Source organism: Lepidochelys olivacea (assembly GCF_965140295.1).
Source record: "Lepidochelys olivacea isolate rLepOli2 genome assembly, chromosome: 5".
In the NCBI taxonomy this organism is placed as follows: Eukaryota; Metazoa; Chordata; order Testudines; family Cheloniidae; genus Lepidochelys; species Lepidochelys olivacea.
This window is the reverse complement of record NC_140415.1, coordinates 121,963,312-121,981,490: the sequence shown is the minus strand read 5'-3', so window position 1 is coordinate 121,981,490 and position 18,179 is coordinate 121,963,312. Positions and strand designations below refer to the sequence as shown.

General features: G+C 39.2%; 1 protein-coding gene across 3 annotated transcripts in view; it reads left to right on the top strand.

The window, feature by feature from the left end:
* Positions 1 to 1,112, top strand: part of PTBP3 (polypyrimidine tract binding protein 3) — a 119,062-nt gene extending 117,950 nt beyond the window's left edge. For all 3 annotated transcript variants that reach the window (XM_084628912.1, XM_084628914.1, XM_084628913.1), the window contains one exon: positions 115 to 1,112. In XM_084628912.1, the coding sequence (XP_084485038.1) occupies positions 115 to 247 (133 nt within the window). In that variant the 3' untranslated portion in view covers positions 248 to 1,112. The remainder of the gene's footprint in view (positions 1 to 114) is intronic.
* Positions 1,113 to 18,179: the final 17,067 nt, after the last annotated feature.

Genomic DNA, 18,179 nt, shown 5'->3' with positions numbered 1-18,179 from the left:
CAAAAATCTCAGCAGATAATACAGTGGCTGAAAAACTCTGTCATAACTTTTGGGAGGTATTTGGTGTAATCGGGAATTGGTTAGAATTAATTTTGTTCTTCTGTTGAACTTCAGGAAAGATCGCAAAATGGCTCTCATCCAGTTGGGCACGGTGGAAGAAGCAATCCAGGCTCTCATTGAGCTTCATAATCATGACCTTGGGGAAAACCATCACCTCAGAGTTTCTTTCTCCAAATCTACAATCTGACTTTTCTGTGAACTTTCCTATTAAGACTGCACCACAGTTTCAGTAAAACCTTCAGACAGAGACTGAAACAGCTAAGACCAACTCTTGCCTCTTAAAAAATGAAACTCATGCTGAGTTTGATGTTCATGTGTATTCGTGTACACAGTAAAGAATCAAGGGATGATCTTTCCATTTGTTTTCTGCCAGTAATGTGGTCATAGGTTTAATATTCCTCCAGAAACAGTTTCTTCTATGGAATTAATCTTTAACAACAATATTTATAGTCAAATTCCCTCCTTTTGAATTATATTTCAGGAACACTCTTTTAGTTTTTGTTCCAAATTAGCCTTACACAACATTTCCAAACCTCTTTAAAATATACCATTCAAAGAATGCTTCAGATTAAATACTAAATCTACACCTCTACGGATTAAACACTAATTTGAATGTGAAAGAGTGCTTGAGTTTCTCATTGAAAAGCAAGCTTATACAATGAATATCTATTAAACAATATTTATTTTTATTGAATGGTAGATCCATATTTTGGCTGATATTTCTGAATAGCTTATGCATTTTTTTAAAATCTGCGACTGTTTGTGGGGGTGAAATTATTGGAGGAAAGGCAGTGCCTTGTCTCTCCCTGGAGTAAAGTAAAATCAAAATAAGTGAGATCTTTTGCAATGTGGTATCATTGACACTTGTAGCTAGGTATAGAATTATGGAATGAAAGCTTCAGATTATGGGATTTTTTACTATGAAATGATGTGTAATATGACTTTGGAGCAATTGAAAGGAGAAAATAGTCCTGATTTCAAACAGTTTTTAACATTTCTTTTCAGAAAAAAATGTTTACAGTCTTAAGGAAAATATTCAGGTCTATCATATGGTTTGACAAATTTTTAAAGAGTTATTTTTGGTAAGGTTGTCTTTAGAAAATAAAATAAATTAACCTCAAGGGTTTTTTGTACCACTATAATCTCTAATACTTAAATCAGAATTACTGTGTATTTACTTAATTTCTTATTACGTGCCTTATTATGTGCTTATGATACAATAGCTTAGAGTTTTATCTAAAGTATCTTGAAAACTGTATTGTGGGCTTGGTGAGAGATTTTTTTTCTTGGTCTATTAGTTTTTAAGTGTTTTCGTTGTGATTTTTAAAATGTTTTTTCAATAAGTAATAGTCTGAATTCAAATTTTTGGTGCTTTGGCGTAGAGATGGGGAGGTGGGAAGGAGGATCACTCAGTGCACATCCTGTAGGCCTCTTCAAATTTACCTGGTTGCAGTTGGCTGACACCAATATTTGGCTGTAAAAAATTAATTCCAGTTTCTGGATCTTATCTAATGTTTCATAATATTTCGTCTCAGGATTCCTTTTTTCCCCTCAGTACTGAGTTTACAGTACTAAAAGGTTGACTTGCTTTCCTTCATAAATATCATTACTTCAATACTGAATGTCCACTTCTGTTTGGAGAGCAAGTTGAGATGCAATTCTTATTATTTTTGTTGAATGTAGGTATAAATTTTAAAGTTATTTCTGTGATTGTATTACACAATGTTAAGTTTTTTATAAAAAGAACTTCTAAAAAGGATATTTATGTCCGCAGAAATTTGATCGAGTTTTTAAAGAGATTTCTCTCAAACATAAATGGTTGTTTATTTCTGTTTTTGTAACTGCTATGAAAGTAGAAAAGATGTAAAGTTTTTCTGCTGTAATGGTCTGTGGCACTCATTCATCTTGGTTTTTCATTAAATCTATATTTTCTTTCCCTAACCCAGTTGAGGATTGTCAGACCAGGACAATTCTGAAAATTTATAGATCCACACTTACAGGACGGGGGTGGTCTCTGTACCAAAAACTGAGTAACCATCCTGACACAGAAGTTAGATACATTATGTTTCAAAAATTTCTGTTGAATGATAGGATAAGGAACAGGATATTGACTTGGCTTCCTAAGTTATATAGCTTTTTATGTAGTACAGTAGGCTGATCAGAATGATGAAGCTGGCAAAACTCTATACATTTTATTCTAAGATATAAACATTCTTTGACAGCAGGTATGTCTATCTAGATAGATGTGTATATTGCATAGGAGGTGTGCACAATATGAGTAAATATCGTCAAATATATTTATTACTGAAAGATTTAAAGAGACAAGGGAGAAGTATGAAGGGTAATTTTTGGCATTTGTGATCATATCTCTTGCCACCTTCAAGTAATCCCACGTGGGAAAACTTCAAGCCAGTTTCTTCATAATTCACAAAAATGTGTGGGATTCCTTTGTTCCACAACATTATCTTAAAATAAAACACTTCATTAGGTTGATTTTTCTAGTAGAATCTAGCACCCTTCATTTGCCGATAGGCCCTTCTTCAGCAAGGTATTTAACACTTCTTACATCACAAGTAGTTTCACTGATGTGGGACTATTCATAGGGCTTTCAGGCATGTGTGCCTTGCTGATTTGGGGCCATAATGAATATGCCTCCTTTCTGCATTTGTTGATGACATCTGCATAATTTATTAAAACATTGCCCATGTAACTTGGCCAACACTGGGGGGTTTTTTGTTTTTGTTTTTTATAAAGAATTGCTGCTACAAGGGAAAGGAATTATACTGGAGATGAATGTAATTGAAGCCAGGAAAAGCAACCTTTTAAGTTTGAGTATTAGTATTGGCATGTATAATATTGAGTGGCGTGCGTGAGTATACTGTGTATAATATGCTGTGTGTGTATACAAATACGCACATGACATGCATTTTAATTTATTGACCCTATAACAGGTGGTGAGAATGCTTGAACTAATCTGAAAAGATGAGGGATTTTTGGTGTGGTATTAAAAATGGAAGAACATGTTTGATTTGTTGACTTTAAAAATGTAGCTATGCTTAGTATATGGCTAAAGTCAGTTCTGGACTATTTGCAGTTTGAATTGTAGAGGCCTACAGCTTATATGTTGGCACAGATTTCTGATGTTTGTTTAAAAGAAAAAATCTGGGGCGGGGTGGATATTTCTAATCTTCTGTGTGCTTTTGTTTTGTCATACATTTATCCTATATTTTCAGTAGTTCATTTTTGCTATTGATCTGTAGTGTGTTATCCCTACCAACTTATTTTTAGGTTTGTGTACTTGTTAAGGATTATGTCTCTGTGGGAGGACTCTTTTACATGAGGTGCAGACATATCACAGATTTCAAAAATAGCAGTACATTTTAATTTGCTTTTAAATTGAGAGTTCTGGTTAAAGCTCTATCAAATACAATTTGTTTCCTTGTATATTTCAAAACAAACAAAAATAGTCCCTCACTTAGTAAGATATTTCTTTAGGGAGAGATCAGGCCAAAATGGAGAAATTTACCTACACAGCTAAATCCTTAATTTGACAAAGAGCAGCTCTAAGGTTGCCAATTTTGGCTGGACGTATTCCTGGAGGTTTCATCACATGATATACTTTTTAATTAAAGATTAATGTTGAATTCCTGGAGACTCCAGGACAATCCTGAAAGGTTCGCACCCTAAGTAGCTCTGTGTAGGCAGACCGCTTGCATAGATGCAGAGTTCCTTGCATGATCAAGGCTTATGAGAGATTGTGATCTTTAAAATATAGACTCTTCATTACAAGTTAATTTAAATCCCAAAATTGTAATGCAGAATATTCAAATTTATTTTTATTGGTCAGATCCTGAATACAAGTACCAAAAACGTTCAGATGCAGAATTTTGTTTTTCCATTTTGGCTTAAGCACAAAGAAATTTTAATAAATGAAGGCCATACTGCAGGGACTAACCAGAACAGAACTTCTCCGCCAGTGGTGTTATGCTCCGAGATGCTGAGAGCATGTTTTCTGCCAGTCCACGTATTTTGTAAATTAGCTGAACCTCACAGAAACTTCTGAAACTTTTAAACTTTTTAAATTTGTATGCTTTTTCTTAATTTGACTTCATCTTGTATGTTTGCCCCCTCAGTAGCACTATTCCTTGTGCACTGTTACACTGAGACCCATTCTTTGCCTACATGTTGAAAAAGGTCACCTTCTTAGAAGAGTTTCCTACCTGGCATTTCCTGTTCTTCAGATTGAAAACATCTGTTTGTGTGCAGAAGTAAATACTTGCTGCAGCTGGAAAAGGTATACCACTTTGGAGTTTGTATGATCAGTAAGTCTATTCCCTCTGCTACACATTTAATTAGGCAGAAGGAAGTGTGGACCTTTCTTCTAAGAGTCTCTGAGACTTGCTATTTTATCTTCTAGTATTCCTACTAACATGTACTGCTGTTTTTTTAAACTAGAAAGAAAGAAAGTGCAACTGCATTTAAAGCCATTTTTGTTTGCCTTTACCTTTTGTCTTGGTCTGTTGTTAACGAGAGCAAAACTGCCAGACTTAAAATATTTTACTATTGTGCTGAAACAAAGCATTTGAGATTGCACAGGGCTTTTTCTTTAAATGAACTTTAACTCCTATTGTAGTTTAAAGATCTGTGTGTTATATACAAGACTGTTCTCAATCTTTTTTCAGAGCAAATTGTAACCATTAGGAATTGTGAATTATTTCAGAATAATTGAAAATTTCCAAAATTCTTAATTTCAGGTTTTACGGAGGAAAAAACCAAAATGGGACCAAAGTTTATGTGCCTTCAGTAGTCTTAATTGAAGTTTTTTTTTTTCTTATCTATTTCAGTCTTAAGTGGAATCAATACTCTTGTTTTCAGGAAAATGTGTATTTATATAGTTAAAAATGAATGTTGTCCCACTGATTGTCCATACATGCAATTAATTGCAACTGTTTCAATAAGGTTTCAGTTATCCCTCTGCCTTTACCATTGCAATATTTATTGTACTGCAGTATTCAGGAATCCAAAAATCTGCTTGTGGTGGTGATGACAACTTGTACCTGGGAAGTCCCTGAGAAATGGGGATGCTTGTGTAGCTGAAAGCCCTTGATAATAGCAGAGGTGAAGGAAAGTTTGTACCTTAGCAAGCTAATATCAGCACCGCAAACAGTTTTTCAGTTCTTGGATCTCTGCACGGTGTGGTACTAGTGGAAGTCTAATCACCTACATATTTATGATTAGTCTTTTTAAACCACATTCAAATTCTTTTTGGCATGTTACTTAGTTTCTGCAGAAGTTCATCCCAGACCCACAGCAGCACAAGTCATAAAAGTTGCTGACCAAGCAAATTCTTGCATCAGAATGTCACCTCATTGCTCTGACCAAAGACTGTCTGTTCTGGTTTTACTGAGACATTTTGTGAAAACTTGTCTTTTCTCTCAAGCTCCTCTCTGAAACAAGACCCAGTGCAAAGTGACCTTTTATTTGAATCTACTATTGGTGAATGGACCACTTAGTGGAAAATGGGATTTTAATGTGAACCAAATGGTGTGAGATAAGGCAAGTGGTTAATGGACTATTTTTAGTACTGTATTCAAGAAAAAATAGCTCGGAGTCACTGACATTCGCTCATTTTACACAATCTGTTCAAAAAGGTCCCTTTTTCAGCTTGTAAGAATGTTCATCTAACAGAAGAAAATGCTGTAAATATTTGTAACAACTTTTTTTACCTGGCAAAAAAGGTTTTTGGGAACAAGTTAAAGTATAAAATGGTTTTTATATAAACATCAATTGTCTTGTATATTTTGATATGCAAAAGTACCAGCTTTCATTTGTAAAGCAGCTTGTGGCATTGGAGGGACAGGATTCCATGTCTGTTGAGATGACTTATGTTATAAATGCAAAGAAGATGAAATATTAAAAAACCTATTTTCTAACTGCGTAGTGCATGGTTAATTTGAACATGTGTACATACAGTATATTCCATTTCTTTTAAGTTTGTGTATTTGCTGATTATTACTTGAGTATCTATACTTAACTCTTTTCCTAACAACTCTAGTTGTTGTAGCATGCCTTTTAATAAATGTCATTACATCTGTGCTCTCTTAAATTTTTCTGCGTTCTTGTCTATTGCTTTGGATTTCCCCTTGTCTTTTAATTGTAAAGCTAATGTCTTATTTTCATTTTTTTTTCTTTTTTTCCATAGCCTATTTTGGCCATCTAAACTTAACCTGTTTATTTAAAAAGTATTTAATAGGATCAGTGCGTGTTTTCAAAGAGGGCGTACTTATTCTGTAGGAACATTGTGACATTTACACAGAAGAGGGGTGAAGCACCCTGTTTCCATTAGACTGGAAAAGCACGTTGTAACTCAGAATGGGTGTTGTATTTGGGGGCTGCTTCATTATAGGAGAGAGAGAGAGAGAGAAAATCAACCCTAAGGGCACCTTGAGGGAAATGCTTGGTGGTGTCATGGGCCATGTCTAAGCAATAGGCACGAAGTGGCAAAGGTAGTGTAGCATAGTGTAGATGTTTCCTACACCAACAGAAGGGGTTTTTTCGTCGTTGATCTCGACATCTGCCAGTGGTGGTAGCCGCATCAGTGGAAGCATTCTTCCATTGACCTAGCCATATCTTCACCTGGGGTTAGGTCAGCATAGCAACAGCTCTCAGGGGTGTGAATTTTTTGCACCCTTAGGGGCTGTAGCTATGCTGACCTAACTGTTAAGGGTAGACCAGGCCTTGGACTCCCTTATATCTACTTTCACGCACTTAGTGATAAGAGTGACCATGTTGGTGTAACTTACATGGCAAGGTTCCAAACTGTGTAACTTTAGGTATTGTATTAGGTGGCCTGCTTTAACTTATTCCTTTCTAAATCCTCCTGTTAGTTCCTTTTCTCACTGTGCTCTTCCCTGCTAGCCCCTCAGTGTGTGTTACGCTTGCATTAGACTCACTCTGACACAGGCTGAATTCAGAGATGATGTGTAAGGGTTTGTCTACACAGGGAAGTTAGTGTAAAAGAGGTAGGGTGTGAACTCAAAGCACAAAAGCTATTGTGAAATAACATCCCACATGGACACTCTCATTACACACTAAAATGGGCTTTGTGCAGTTTGTTAATCCTTAACCATTAAAAAAAGCCACTCTTAGTGCAGAATAAGTGTCTAAATAGGGTATTAGTGTAAAATAGCTATTCAGCAATTGCTATTCCAAGCTAGCTATTCTGGACTTTTTCCCTATGTGGACAAGCCCTAAATTACACATTGGTAATCGGGCATGAGTTTAAGTAGACACCAAAGTAAGGGGAAGTCTAGGGGAGTGCATTTCCCTTTTCTGTACTAAAAGGAATACTTGTCTAGTCTGGTGAGTGCTCAGCCTGTTTGTCTGTTTTAACCACTGAGTCTAAGCAAGCAAGTGTAGTCGTCTAATTTTAAATCAATTATAAAGTGTCACTAAAATACCACTACAAATATCAGACATCTACTGCTAAGAGGACATATGGCAGTAGTAGTGATGTCTAATGTAAGTAATCCTAACAGAAAAGGAGGACTTGTGGCACCTTGGATACTAACAAATTTATTTGAGCATAAGCTTTCGTGAGCTACAGCTCTCTAACAGTGATTCCTGATACATTGTAAGCTATCCCCCAGGGTGACAATAATCTAACTAATTCAGCTTGAGGTGTGTTGCGTTTCTAGAGTAAAATGCTTCTTGACCAGTGGGTAGACTTAACGAATCTCATGTAACTCTTAATTTTGTACGCAGCCCTTAGATGCTACAGTCATGAGCCCTTTGGAAAAAGTACTGATTTTGGAGGACTAGCAGCCAGCCTTCACGTTTTTTACTAGGGCTTCAAGACATTCTGCTACCATTCCTACTCCCCCCTCAAAAACCCTTGATCCTTGTCCACCAAGATAGCACTCCCATCACGATTGCACTTCCCACAATATAGTCACAGAAAGGAATAGTACACTTTCTTTCCCCAAGTTGTAGGGTAGCCATGTGTTCCTGAAAATCAGGAATATCCCTGCTGATAAACAAGAAAGCCTGTCCTTGGTATCACTGTGATTTTCAGTGGGTTTTGTAAATAACAGTGAACTGGGCAGTCACTGCTTATACGCTTACCAGCTGGTGTGTAAACATGTGTGCCTCAGGGACCACCCCCAGGATTGTCATAATGTAACGTTACTGCACTGCTCTCTACGAGCACCACCCTTAGTTACCCCTCTCCAACACAGTTGGAGACTGAGCTGTGCTCCATGTGGCAAGCCTACCGGTAGCTCAATTGCACCACCATATACAGGCAGCTACTGACCCAGGCTGAGCACCAGAAGTGTGGGTCCAAGCCACTTTCTACACACCAGAGGTGAGCACTGGGATGGGGAATCAAGGCATGAAAGTTTATGTAATGGAATAAACAAGTGTGGAAAAGAGTAGGAGTGAGAGCAGCGTGGAAGGAGAGAGAGAAGGCTAAAGTAAACAAGAGGAGTGAGCAGCCTCTTTTCTGTCCCTTCCCCAAGCTGCCAGACATCCTGTGCACACCTCCCCAGCTCTCGTTAAAACCATTACCTAGCAACTCCCTCTGAGAAATATCCAGATTTTCACCTAGAAGTTTCTAGGGGTGTATTGCACTTCCCTGGAGTGAAATGCTTCTTCACCAGAAGGTAGACTTAACTAATCTCATGTAACTCTTCTTCTTATAACATGTAACTCATCTTTACTTTCAAACATAAATAGTGTATGACTATTAAACTATTGTGAACATTTGCAGCTACTCAAGTGTTGGAAGGATCTTTTGCATACAAATTCATTAGTTGTAGCTAGAGCTTTTGGACCGTTCTTCTCCTGATGTGCCTTCAAGCCCCGAGTGCCTCATCGCTGAAGACCTTTATCAGAGTTATTTATCGGAATGTTTCAGATAACTATATGCTGTAGGAGCTACTGCAGTGGATGGAGTTTTGAGAGTGTGCAGTACAATGCAGTGGGGTGGGTAAACTTGCTGAAGTCCATTCTTCCCAATCAAATCAAGATCTTCCAATGAGGACAGTGTAGCCTGCACCACATTAGCAAGACTTTCACAGCCCCTATGTCAGCTCCTAATCATTAGACTAATTTGTGGTTTATTCTGTTAGTATTTGAGAGCTTCTCATAAGAGCCAGCCTCTTCAACATCCTACGAAACAATTGTTACGTTCCCCGGCCCCAGCTTAAAGCACTCGTCCACCACAGCTGCACCAGGCCAATTTAACAGTGCAGAGCAATGTTATGGACCTGGTCGGGACAGAGGACAGGAATTGAATACTATATCCCGCTGAAATTGAGGGAGGAATTTAGATCAGCAGATTTGTAATTTACCTGAGTTGGATTTGGGACAGGACATAGAGTGGGGAGGGGTATTGCCCATGCAGCAGAATATTTGGTGGGGCAGTTGGTTTAAGGATTTAATAGTCAGTGTTAAATTCATGGGTACAGGCTCTGCTTATATAGCTGCTGTGGGACCAAATAAATAAATCCTTGTTTCTCTTAGTATTGTAATGGTTTCCTTCCATTACAAAGCTTTCATTGGTGAAAGGCAGAACTGGCTGAATTGGACCAAGGAGGGCAGTAAATTTAAAGTAAGGGTTTCTAAAAGGAAATTAGAAAACTAAGGGACCCACCCCATCCTAGGAGGGAGATCTGTCTTCCGTGGGCACTGTCATAATTGGGCAATGGCTTTCTGTATTTCTTTCCCCATTGTTACTGGTTTGTAAGGCATGTGTGGTAATGAATGTGCCCTTCTTTGCTTCTGACCTGTTCTGTGATCAGACAAGTTAAAAACCAGCGTCTGAGACAATACCCTGCTCCATTGTTGTATGTGTACGTTTATTAGAGCCACTGAATTGAGTCTGATGGTGAAAGTGAATTGTAAAATAGCTTCTGTTTCTCATTAAACCCTGAATTATCTACAAGAACTGGGGAAGTAAAGATTGGAAGTACTTTATGATACATAATGCAACATCCACAGGCCCCAATCAAGATATAGGCTTCACTGGGCCTGCGTGCACACACAAAAAATCCCTGCCCGTAGGAGCGTGTCTGCGCTGCAAGTGAAGGTGTGTTGATAGCAGGAGTAGGCAAACCCGAGCTGGTTTAGTTAGGCTTGGCAGAATTTGATGCTTTTTTTAAAATAATTTTGACAGCGATCAGTGTTTGCTTTGAAGCATGTTTTGTATTTTATCTGTTTAAATTTCACAACTGGGTAAAATTATGGGAGTGTCAATTATTTAATTACCGTGAAATGTTGAGATTCAGAAAGTTAAAGCTTTATCACCATTAAAATACAAATTGTCAACGTCCCGTGTCAAGATATACACAGTCAATATCCTTAAATCAACTTGTACGTTTTCAAGCCACGTTTTTCTTTGCCTGTCTAAATTTCTGTCGTCCTTGATGGAAATATTTTTTAATCTGTTTTGTGCGTGTATAGTGAAATGGACGTTTACCAACATTTACCAATAAAAATCTAATCCTTCCAAGACTACCTTTAGTCTAGCTAGCGCACACAGGCGTATTTGTGCTAGCTTTAATGTGGCTAGCACATGTGGCGATGCTAGTGTAGACATGGTGGCATGGGCTTCAGCACAGGCTAACAAACTGAGTATGCGCCCAGGAATCTCAGCAGGCTTGTACTCTGGTTGCTAGCTTGTGCCACCATGACTTCACTGCTACTGTTAGCCGTGCTAGGTCAATTAAAGCTAGTATGGGTTCGCCTACCTATGCTACAATCACACCTTGGTTTGCAGTGTAGCTATACCACAAAGAGTTTAGTCTGATGAAGCCAGTTCTGGTCAAATGTATGTGGTTTTTTATTTGAAAATGTAGACATGCTTGATGAGTAATGCCTTATCTATTAGGGTTCCACAGGTTCAAAGCTCCCTAAGCCTTATGATGGTAACCTCTCTAGGTCTGCACTTTGTGGTAAAGCATGCCTAAGTTGATTATATTCTATGTATATTGGGCTTGGGCTTGCTGTGGTACAGAATAGATTCTTCTGGTGTCTAGACAGTAGAAGAGTTAGCTAATGGGAAGAACCTCCCTTTTCATGGTCCATCATCTGAGGATAATGGAACCAATATGTTCCCAGGTAGCTCTGAGAGAGTAGAATGCCGTTTCAGCAGACTAACGGGATTTAGCCAGGGTTTCAGTACCAGAAGGGTGAATTGCAGCTTCAGTGCATGGCCTGCCTTCATTGTGTTTCTGGCTGAAATCTGAAAACCTACCACTTGGAATTCAATTCACACTTTTATGAAGTATTAATCTCTTAATTCTGAAAGGACTCTGAACACAAGAACAGTGCTTCAGTCTCTTGAATTAGTCTTCCTCTGCTCCCCTGTTGAGGATAGACCCTGCTTGTTACTATGGATCTGCAGAGGTCATTTCAAAGGTTTATTTACCAGTAAAAAGAATTTTCCAAATATGTTGTCTACAGTTCCAAACTAACCCTCCCAACTGCTATTTTTATCTTCTGCCCATCTTACCTCACTTGTGAGGAAGAGGAACTGAGGAACATTTAGACAAGTCTTATATTCCAACTTCTAGTGAGAGTAGCATGTGTGGTGTTCCCCAATGAATTTGCTATTCAAAAAGTGATACAGCTCAGAAAGCAAGGTGCCTCTCTTCTACAGTGTGTCTCCGTAGAAGCAAAATATTTGGAGAACTCCACTTATGGGTAAGTACATTTATCTTCTTGGGTGTGCACAAAACTTCCATGACACAGGAACAGTTTTAAAACTTTTTTTGCTGAGATCTCCTGTGAAATATTTTTCACTATCTCGGTAATCACATCACCCCAAAAAGCCATTTTTACTCAGATTCATGCTTATAAATTTTGAAAGAAGAGGACTACTTGGTGGTGGTGCCCTTTAAAACATGATTTAGTGGATTAAGCACCCAGATCTTGGAGCCAGGCATTCTTGAGTGCCTTGCTATTGTCAGTCCTAGCATACTGCATTTATAGCACTTCACAAACACTAGTTTAGTAGACAAGTATTACTGTCCCCTTTTTAAAGTTAGAGGAATGGAGATTTATTTTTAAATAGGAATTCTCTGGCCACAGTAAAATGTAATTTCTTAGAGTTGTCTTGGAACTAACCTAGAGTAGTTGTTTGTTTGTTTTTTAACATTTCCCTCTAGCAAGAGCTGTAAATACCATCTGCAAGATATGCGAAAAGCAATGCTACAGCATCTAATGTGAGGCTTGTCTAAACAGTGGGGTAATGTGCTCTATGGGGGTGGGTATTTCTAAAGTGCACTAATGTTCTGTACATTAATTGGTCGGTGTAACTTTTTAAAAAAGCACTGTGTTAAAGCACACTTGGGAACCTTTAGTGCACACTGGTAGGATCTACACACAACAATGTGCAACACAGGTGTGTGCTTTCGAAATCACACCTCTGTAGAGCACATTACTCCACAGTTAGCTTGTAGATAAGAATCTCCCTAAACCTTTTCTTTTTAGCCACCTTAAGCATGGTCACTGGGAGCCTTTTGGTAAAACATTTTTTACTTAAGGATCAGTTTAGGGTGTGTAGGGGGAAATGGTAACCACAAGCCCTAAGTGGGGAAGATAGGAACTTATCAGAGAACCCATATTTACATCACTTGCTGGTTCTCAGCATTTCTAACTAGCTTTCCTTTTATCAGCAAACTCCTGTCTACGGTCAAGCCCTTAACAGGAGTATGAGTATCGGAGGCCACAACGGAATCTCTAGCAAAATGTCATCCCATCTATGCAAAGTTGTACACAACTGCTTCCCCTGTAATTGTCTCCTTTCGAAACACTTTCTAAATGATGCAATTAAGGTTCCTAATTTAACTTGTAAACCATGAAAGTAGCTCTGCTGTTTGAGTGTGCAGCGGATTCTAAAATACTCTCCCTTGAAGTTCTTATCCCAGTATGCCAGTTATCTTGCTGATGTGTTAAGGCAGGAATATTAAGGAAGTAATGGAAATTGGCATCCTTGTGGTCAAAGCCTGGTGGCATTATGCATCTGAGGGGAAATGTTCCCTCTATTTGCATTTTCTCAATGTGAGTAGGTGGTTTTAATGCATCTTCTGTGACAGTCCATTTGCATTGAAGTCTTGGGTTCCCGCCCAACCCCCTGAAAGACTGTAAAAAGAACGAAGAGCAGCTGGGCACCTAATTCCCATTTGTGCATCAGAAATCTTCCCTTCCATGTCCAGAGCTGCTCTGACTTATCTCCCAGTTCCTGCAAATTCACCCAAGCTCCTGTCTGTCTTGAGTGTTCAGTGCCCACCTCTCAGATCAGTCTAAAAGGATAAAAATAGACAAAGGGAGAAATTCTAGGAAGGAGAAGCTGCTGCACTTCATTTCTCGTTTAGCAAACAAAATGCAGCCAGCAACTTTGCACATTCTCAGTTTCAGGATTAACTACTCTTTTGACCCCTACCCATTGTCTTCCTCAAGGGCATCCACTTAAGATTTCAGGCTCCCAGTCATCAGCACTCTCATGGGAGAGACCTGTGTGTGTTTCCCTCCAGACCAGGGTTTGGACTTGTTCTCCCTCTGCACCTGTGATTTCCCCACCAGGTCTGACCAAGGTTCAACACCTCTGGTTAATCTTCCTCCAGGGGTGCAACCAGCCTTCACAAAATATTTATTCTTGGGGTAAAAGCATTAGGGAGAAAACATATACAAACAAAAGCTCCTTTATGCAATTATTCTATTTTTTTAAGTATCAACCAGGATTACACCTTCTCACCTTTATTAATTGTTAATGTTTCTTGCACAATTATTAAATACAGCTCTGATAGTGGTAGAATTAGAGAGAGAGAACAAAACAAACCGTGTGAAAGGCCCTCCACCTATGTTTTCAATATGATGCAACAATGACTACACAGTAAATTATTTCTGAAAAGTTTGGCACCAGCATCAGGTATTTAGCAATGAACATCCTGTTTTGCCCTGGGATATTTCAACCACTTAACTTCCTTTATAGACAAACTGAAAAATAGCTAATAGGTTTGTATGAAATTTGTTGAATACTCTAGAAGTAATGGGCCTGATTCTGAATAATGTTGACTTCCATTGAGCTAGATGGGAGCACCTTGCAGGATCTGGGCCCCCAGTCTGGATAACTGTATTACTAAACCTAAATGTACCTAGATCCCTGTTTAAATGACTCCATGTCCAGCACACGGCATGTTTCCCTTCAGCCTAATTTTGCTTTAGAGATTTTTCTAGTTTCTCCTTAAAAGGAAATTGGGTGTGTTATCTAATATATATTGTACAGCCACATCAGATTGCAAAAAGCTCACCACTTTAAAAGAGTCTTAACTGTGACTGAAGTACCACTTAAAATATACTATCAAAAAGAAACCGCCATTGTGACAATATGACATGCAGCAGGATTTAGCAAGGAGTGAAGAGGTATCCCAGATCCACCATTGGTGAAAGTGGGAGCAGATCCATTGGCTCAATGGATTTCAACCCATTTACACCAGCAGTGGATCTGGCCTATACAAAGCGAATCTTTTTTGAAAGGTGACAAAAGCAGAAGGAAACCATGAAAGCATGAGTTGGCATAATGAAAGTGAGGACCGCTGTCTTTGTTTCAAGAAGATCACAAGGTTATCAAATAGTACATGTCCATTTGGCAGCAATGCAGAGTGATTGTGCACGGCTTAGATATTGGTCTTCTTAATGAGGCAGCTCAAAGACGTAAAGGGTTGGATAGTAGATGCTTATTGTTTGCTGCTGCTGTCTAGTACTACTACGGCTTGCATTGCTCAATCTAGTTACATCTTTGATTAATGACAAGTTAAAGCATCTAGGCTTCACTTGTCTATCATTTGATCCATTGACCTTCACAAATTTAGCTACCTGGCTGGCCCTACCTCACCAAGATGGGTCTCTACTTTTCTTAATTAGCCTGGCCTTTTTTCTGGCCTAAAGCCTATTTTCTTGCACAAGGTGCTTAATCTCTCAATGTCCCCTTCTAATACCTTTTCCGGAGTTTTGAGGATTCATTCATGTTTGTATAGTGATGTGAGGGTGGTCAGTAAAACAGTGTTCGTACAAATGAGAACCAGGCCCACGTAAGTAACAGTAGGCCTGAGCTTCCAAGCCTTGAAGTTTGGGAGAGATTCTGATCCATAGTTTTGGTTCAAGTCAATGTGTAATTCAAAGATCTTCAGAAAAAGCAAAACTAAGCTGTCCTATTTTTGTTCCTCTCTCTGAAAATGTATGTTTTTAAAGAATGGCATTCATCAAGTAGTTGCACAAGGAGGGTAGGAATCAATGCCTCAGCTCCATCTCTTATGCATCCAAGAACATATGTAATTCTCCTTGATCATGATGAAGTTAATATTGGCTGGAAAACCTTCCATACATCTAGTAGTTAGCCAACTCTAAACTTTTTTTCTCCCCCACGACGTTTGTCTCTGAATCAGTTGTTTCGCTATGGACTGTCAGTCACAGCAAAATCATTTTCACATCATTCTTCCTTCTTGCACCCAACCACATCACCCGCCCTGGGAGTGTGGTAGCACCTTTCCCCAAAGGCAGGGCCCATAAGGAATGAGCAGTGCTATGAGACTGTCTTTAGCATATTTTCTAGAATGTTCATCTTGTTGGAAGGTGAAACTTTTCCAGGGTTTCTGCTGGTGGTTCTTCAACTTTTTCAGAACCAAATAGAAATTTACCTTGACAAGTGAAATTCCACAATTGGAGGGAGGGTCCCACTTTTGTGGCTGTGTCTATAACTGAACCTATGTATAGAACATGCCTAATAAAAGAGAGACAAGGTGGGTGAGATGATATCTTTTATTGGACCAACTTCTATTGGTGAGAGAGACATGCTTTTGAGCTTATATGGAGCTCTCCTTCAGATCTGGGAAACTCTTGAAGAGCTCCGTGTAAGCTCGAATGCTTGTCTCTCACCAACAGAAGTTGGTCCATTAAAAGATATTACCTCACCCACCTTGTCTCTCTCATATCCTAGGACCAGCACGGTTACACCAACACTGCATATAATAAAAGAGAAGCTTCCTCTTGATGCCTATTATGGAAACAAATAAAAAACATAGAGTGTAACTTTTCTGCCTGTACAGTCGCAAATCAAAGTTAGGCTGGAAAACTTCAAAATATTTCCAAAGTCTATTTCTTTAATATTTCATATTTTAAACCATTCTCTAAAACCTCTTACTGCAAATATCAGAGCCCCTAGGTGCACAGATACAAAAAAACTAACCATTTTTACAAGGATACACCATACATGTGTTGCAAAGTATGCCATGATCTATGTATAATGGATATATTTGTATATATTTCTACACTGAAATGTCTGATCATATGTATTATAAATCTAATAAATTCTAAATTAATATGTATTATAAATTAATCTATTTTGCATTCATTCTGAACATGGGGAAAATAGTGAGTTCAGCCTGAACTGGCTGATCTAGACCTCAAATGTCAAATGAGCCCCATGTTTTTGAGCAAAGCACTACACATTTTGCCCATTAATACTGATAGCTTTCCCTTTTGACCCTCTCCTGGGACCATTTTGTTTGGTTCCTACCTTTCAACCTAGACCATATTCACCTGGTGGGAGGAGGCAAGTACTGGAAAAATATTTATATATGTGAATCTGCAAAGGCCAGTGATTCTGCCATTAAACAATTGTGTATTTTAAAGAAGCTTTATTGAGGGCACAAGAACAAACCATCCTGATGGGCAGAAAACAGCAAATATGGCAGGCGACCAGCTTGGCTTAACAGAGAAATCTTCAGTGAGTTTAAACCCAAAAAGGAAGCTTACAGAAATGCAAACTTGGACAGATGACTAGGGAGGAATATAAAAATATTGTTTGCATGCAGGGGTGTAATCAGGAAGGCCAAAGCACAACTGGAGTTGCAGCTAACAAGGAAGGGTAACGAGAAGGGTTTCTACAGGTACGTTAGCAACAAGAAGGTAGTCGCGGAAAGTGTGGGACCCTTACTGAATGGGGGAGGCAAACTAGTGACAGATGATGTGGAAAATGCTGAAGTACTCAATGCTTTTTTTGCCTCGATCTTCACAGACAAGGTCAGCTCCCAGACTGCTGCGCTGGGAAGCATAGTAAGGGGAGAAGGTAAGCAGCCCTCAGTGGTGAAAGAACAGGTTAAGGACTATTTGGAAGAGTTGGACATGCACAAGCCCATGGAGCCGGAGGCAACGCATCCAAGGGTGCTGAAGGAGTTGGCTGATGTGATTGCAGAGCCATTGGCCGTTATCTTTGAAAACTCAAGGTGACTGGGGGAGGTCCCGGATTATTGGCAAAAGGCAAATATAGTGCCCATCTTTAAAAAAGGAAAGAAGGAGAATCCGGGGAACTACAGACCAATCAGCCTCACCTCCGTTCCTGGAAAAATCATGGAGCAAGTCCTCAAAGAGTCCATTTTTAAGCCCTTGGAGCAGAGGAATGTGATCAGGAACAGTCAACGTGGATTCACCAAGGGCAAGTCATGCCTGACCAGCCTGATTACTTATATGATGAGATAACTGGCTCTGTGGATATGTGGAAAGCAGTGGATGTGGTATATCTTGACTTTAGCAAAGCTTTTGGTACAGTCTCCCACAGTATTCTTGCCAGAAAGTTAAAGTAGTATGGATTGGATGAATGGACCATAAGGTGGATAGAAAGCTGCCTAGATCGTCAGGCTCAATGGGTGGTGATCAATGGCTCGATGTCTAGTTGGCAGCCGGTATCAAGCAGAATGCCCCAGGGGTCGGTCTTGGGGCCAATTTTGTTCAACATCTTCATTAATGATCTGGATGATGGGATGGATTGCACCCTCAGCAAGTTTGCGGATGACACTAAGCTGGGGGGAGAGGCAGATACGCTGGAGGATAGGGATAGGGTCCAGAGTGACCTTGACAAATTGGAGGATTGAGCCAAAATAAATCTAATGCGGTTCAACAAGGACAAATGCAGAGTCCTGCACTGAGGAACGAAGAATCCCATGCACTGCTACAGGCTGGGGACCGACTGGCTAAGCAGCAGTTCTGCAGAAAAGGAGCTGGGGATTAGTGGACGAGAAGCTGGATATGAGTCAACAGTGTGCCCTTGTTACCAAGAA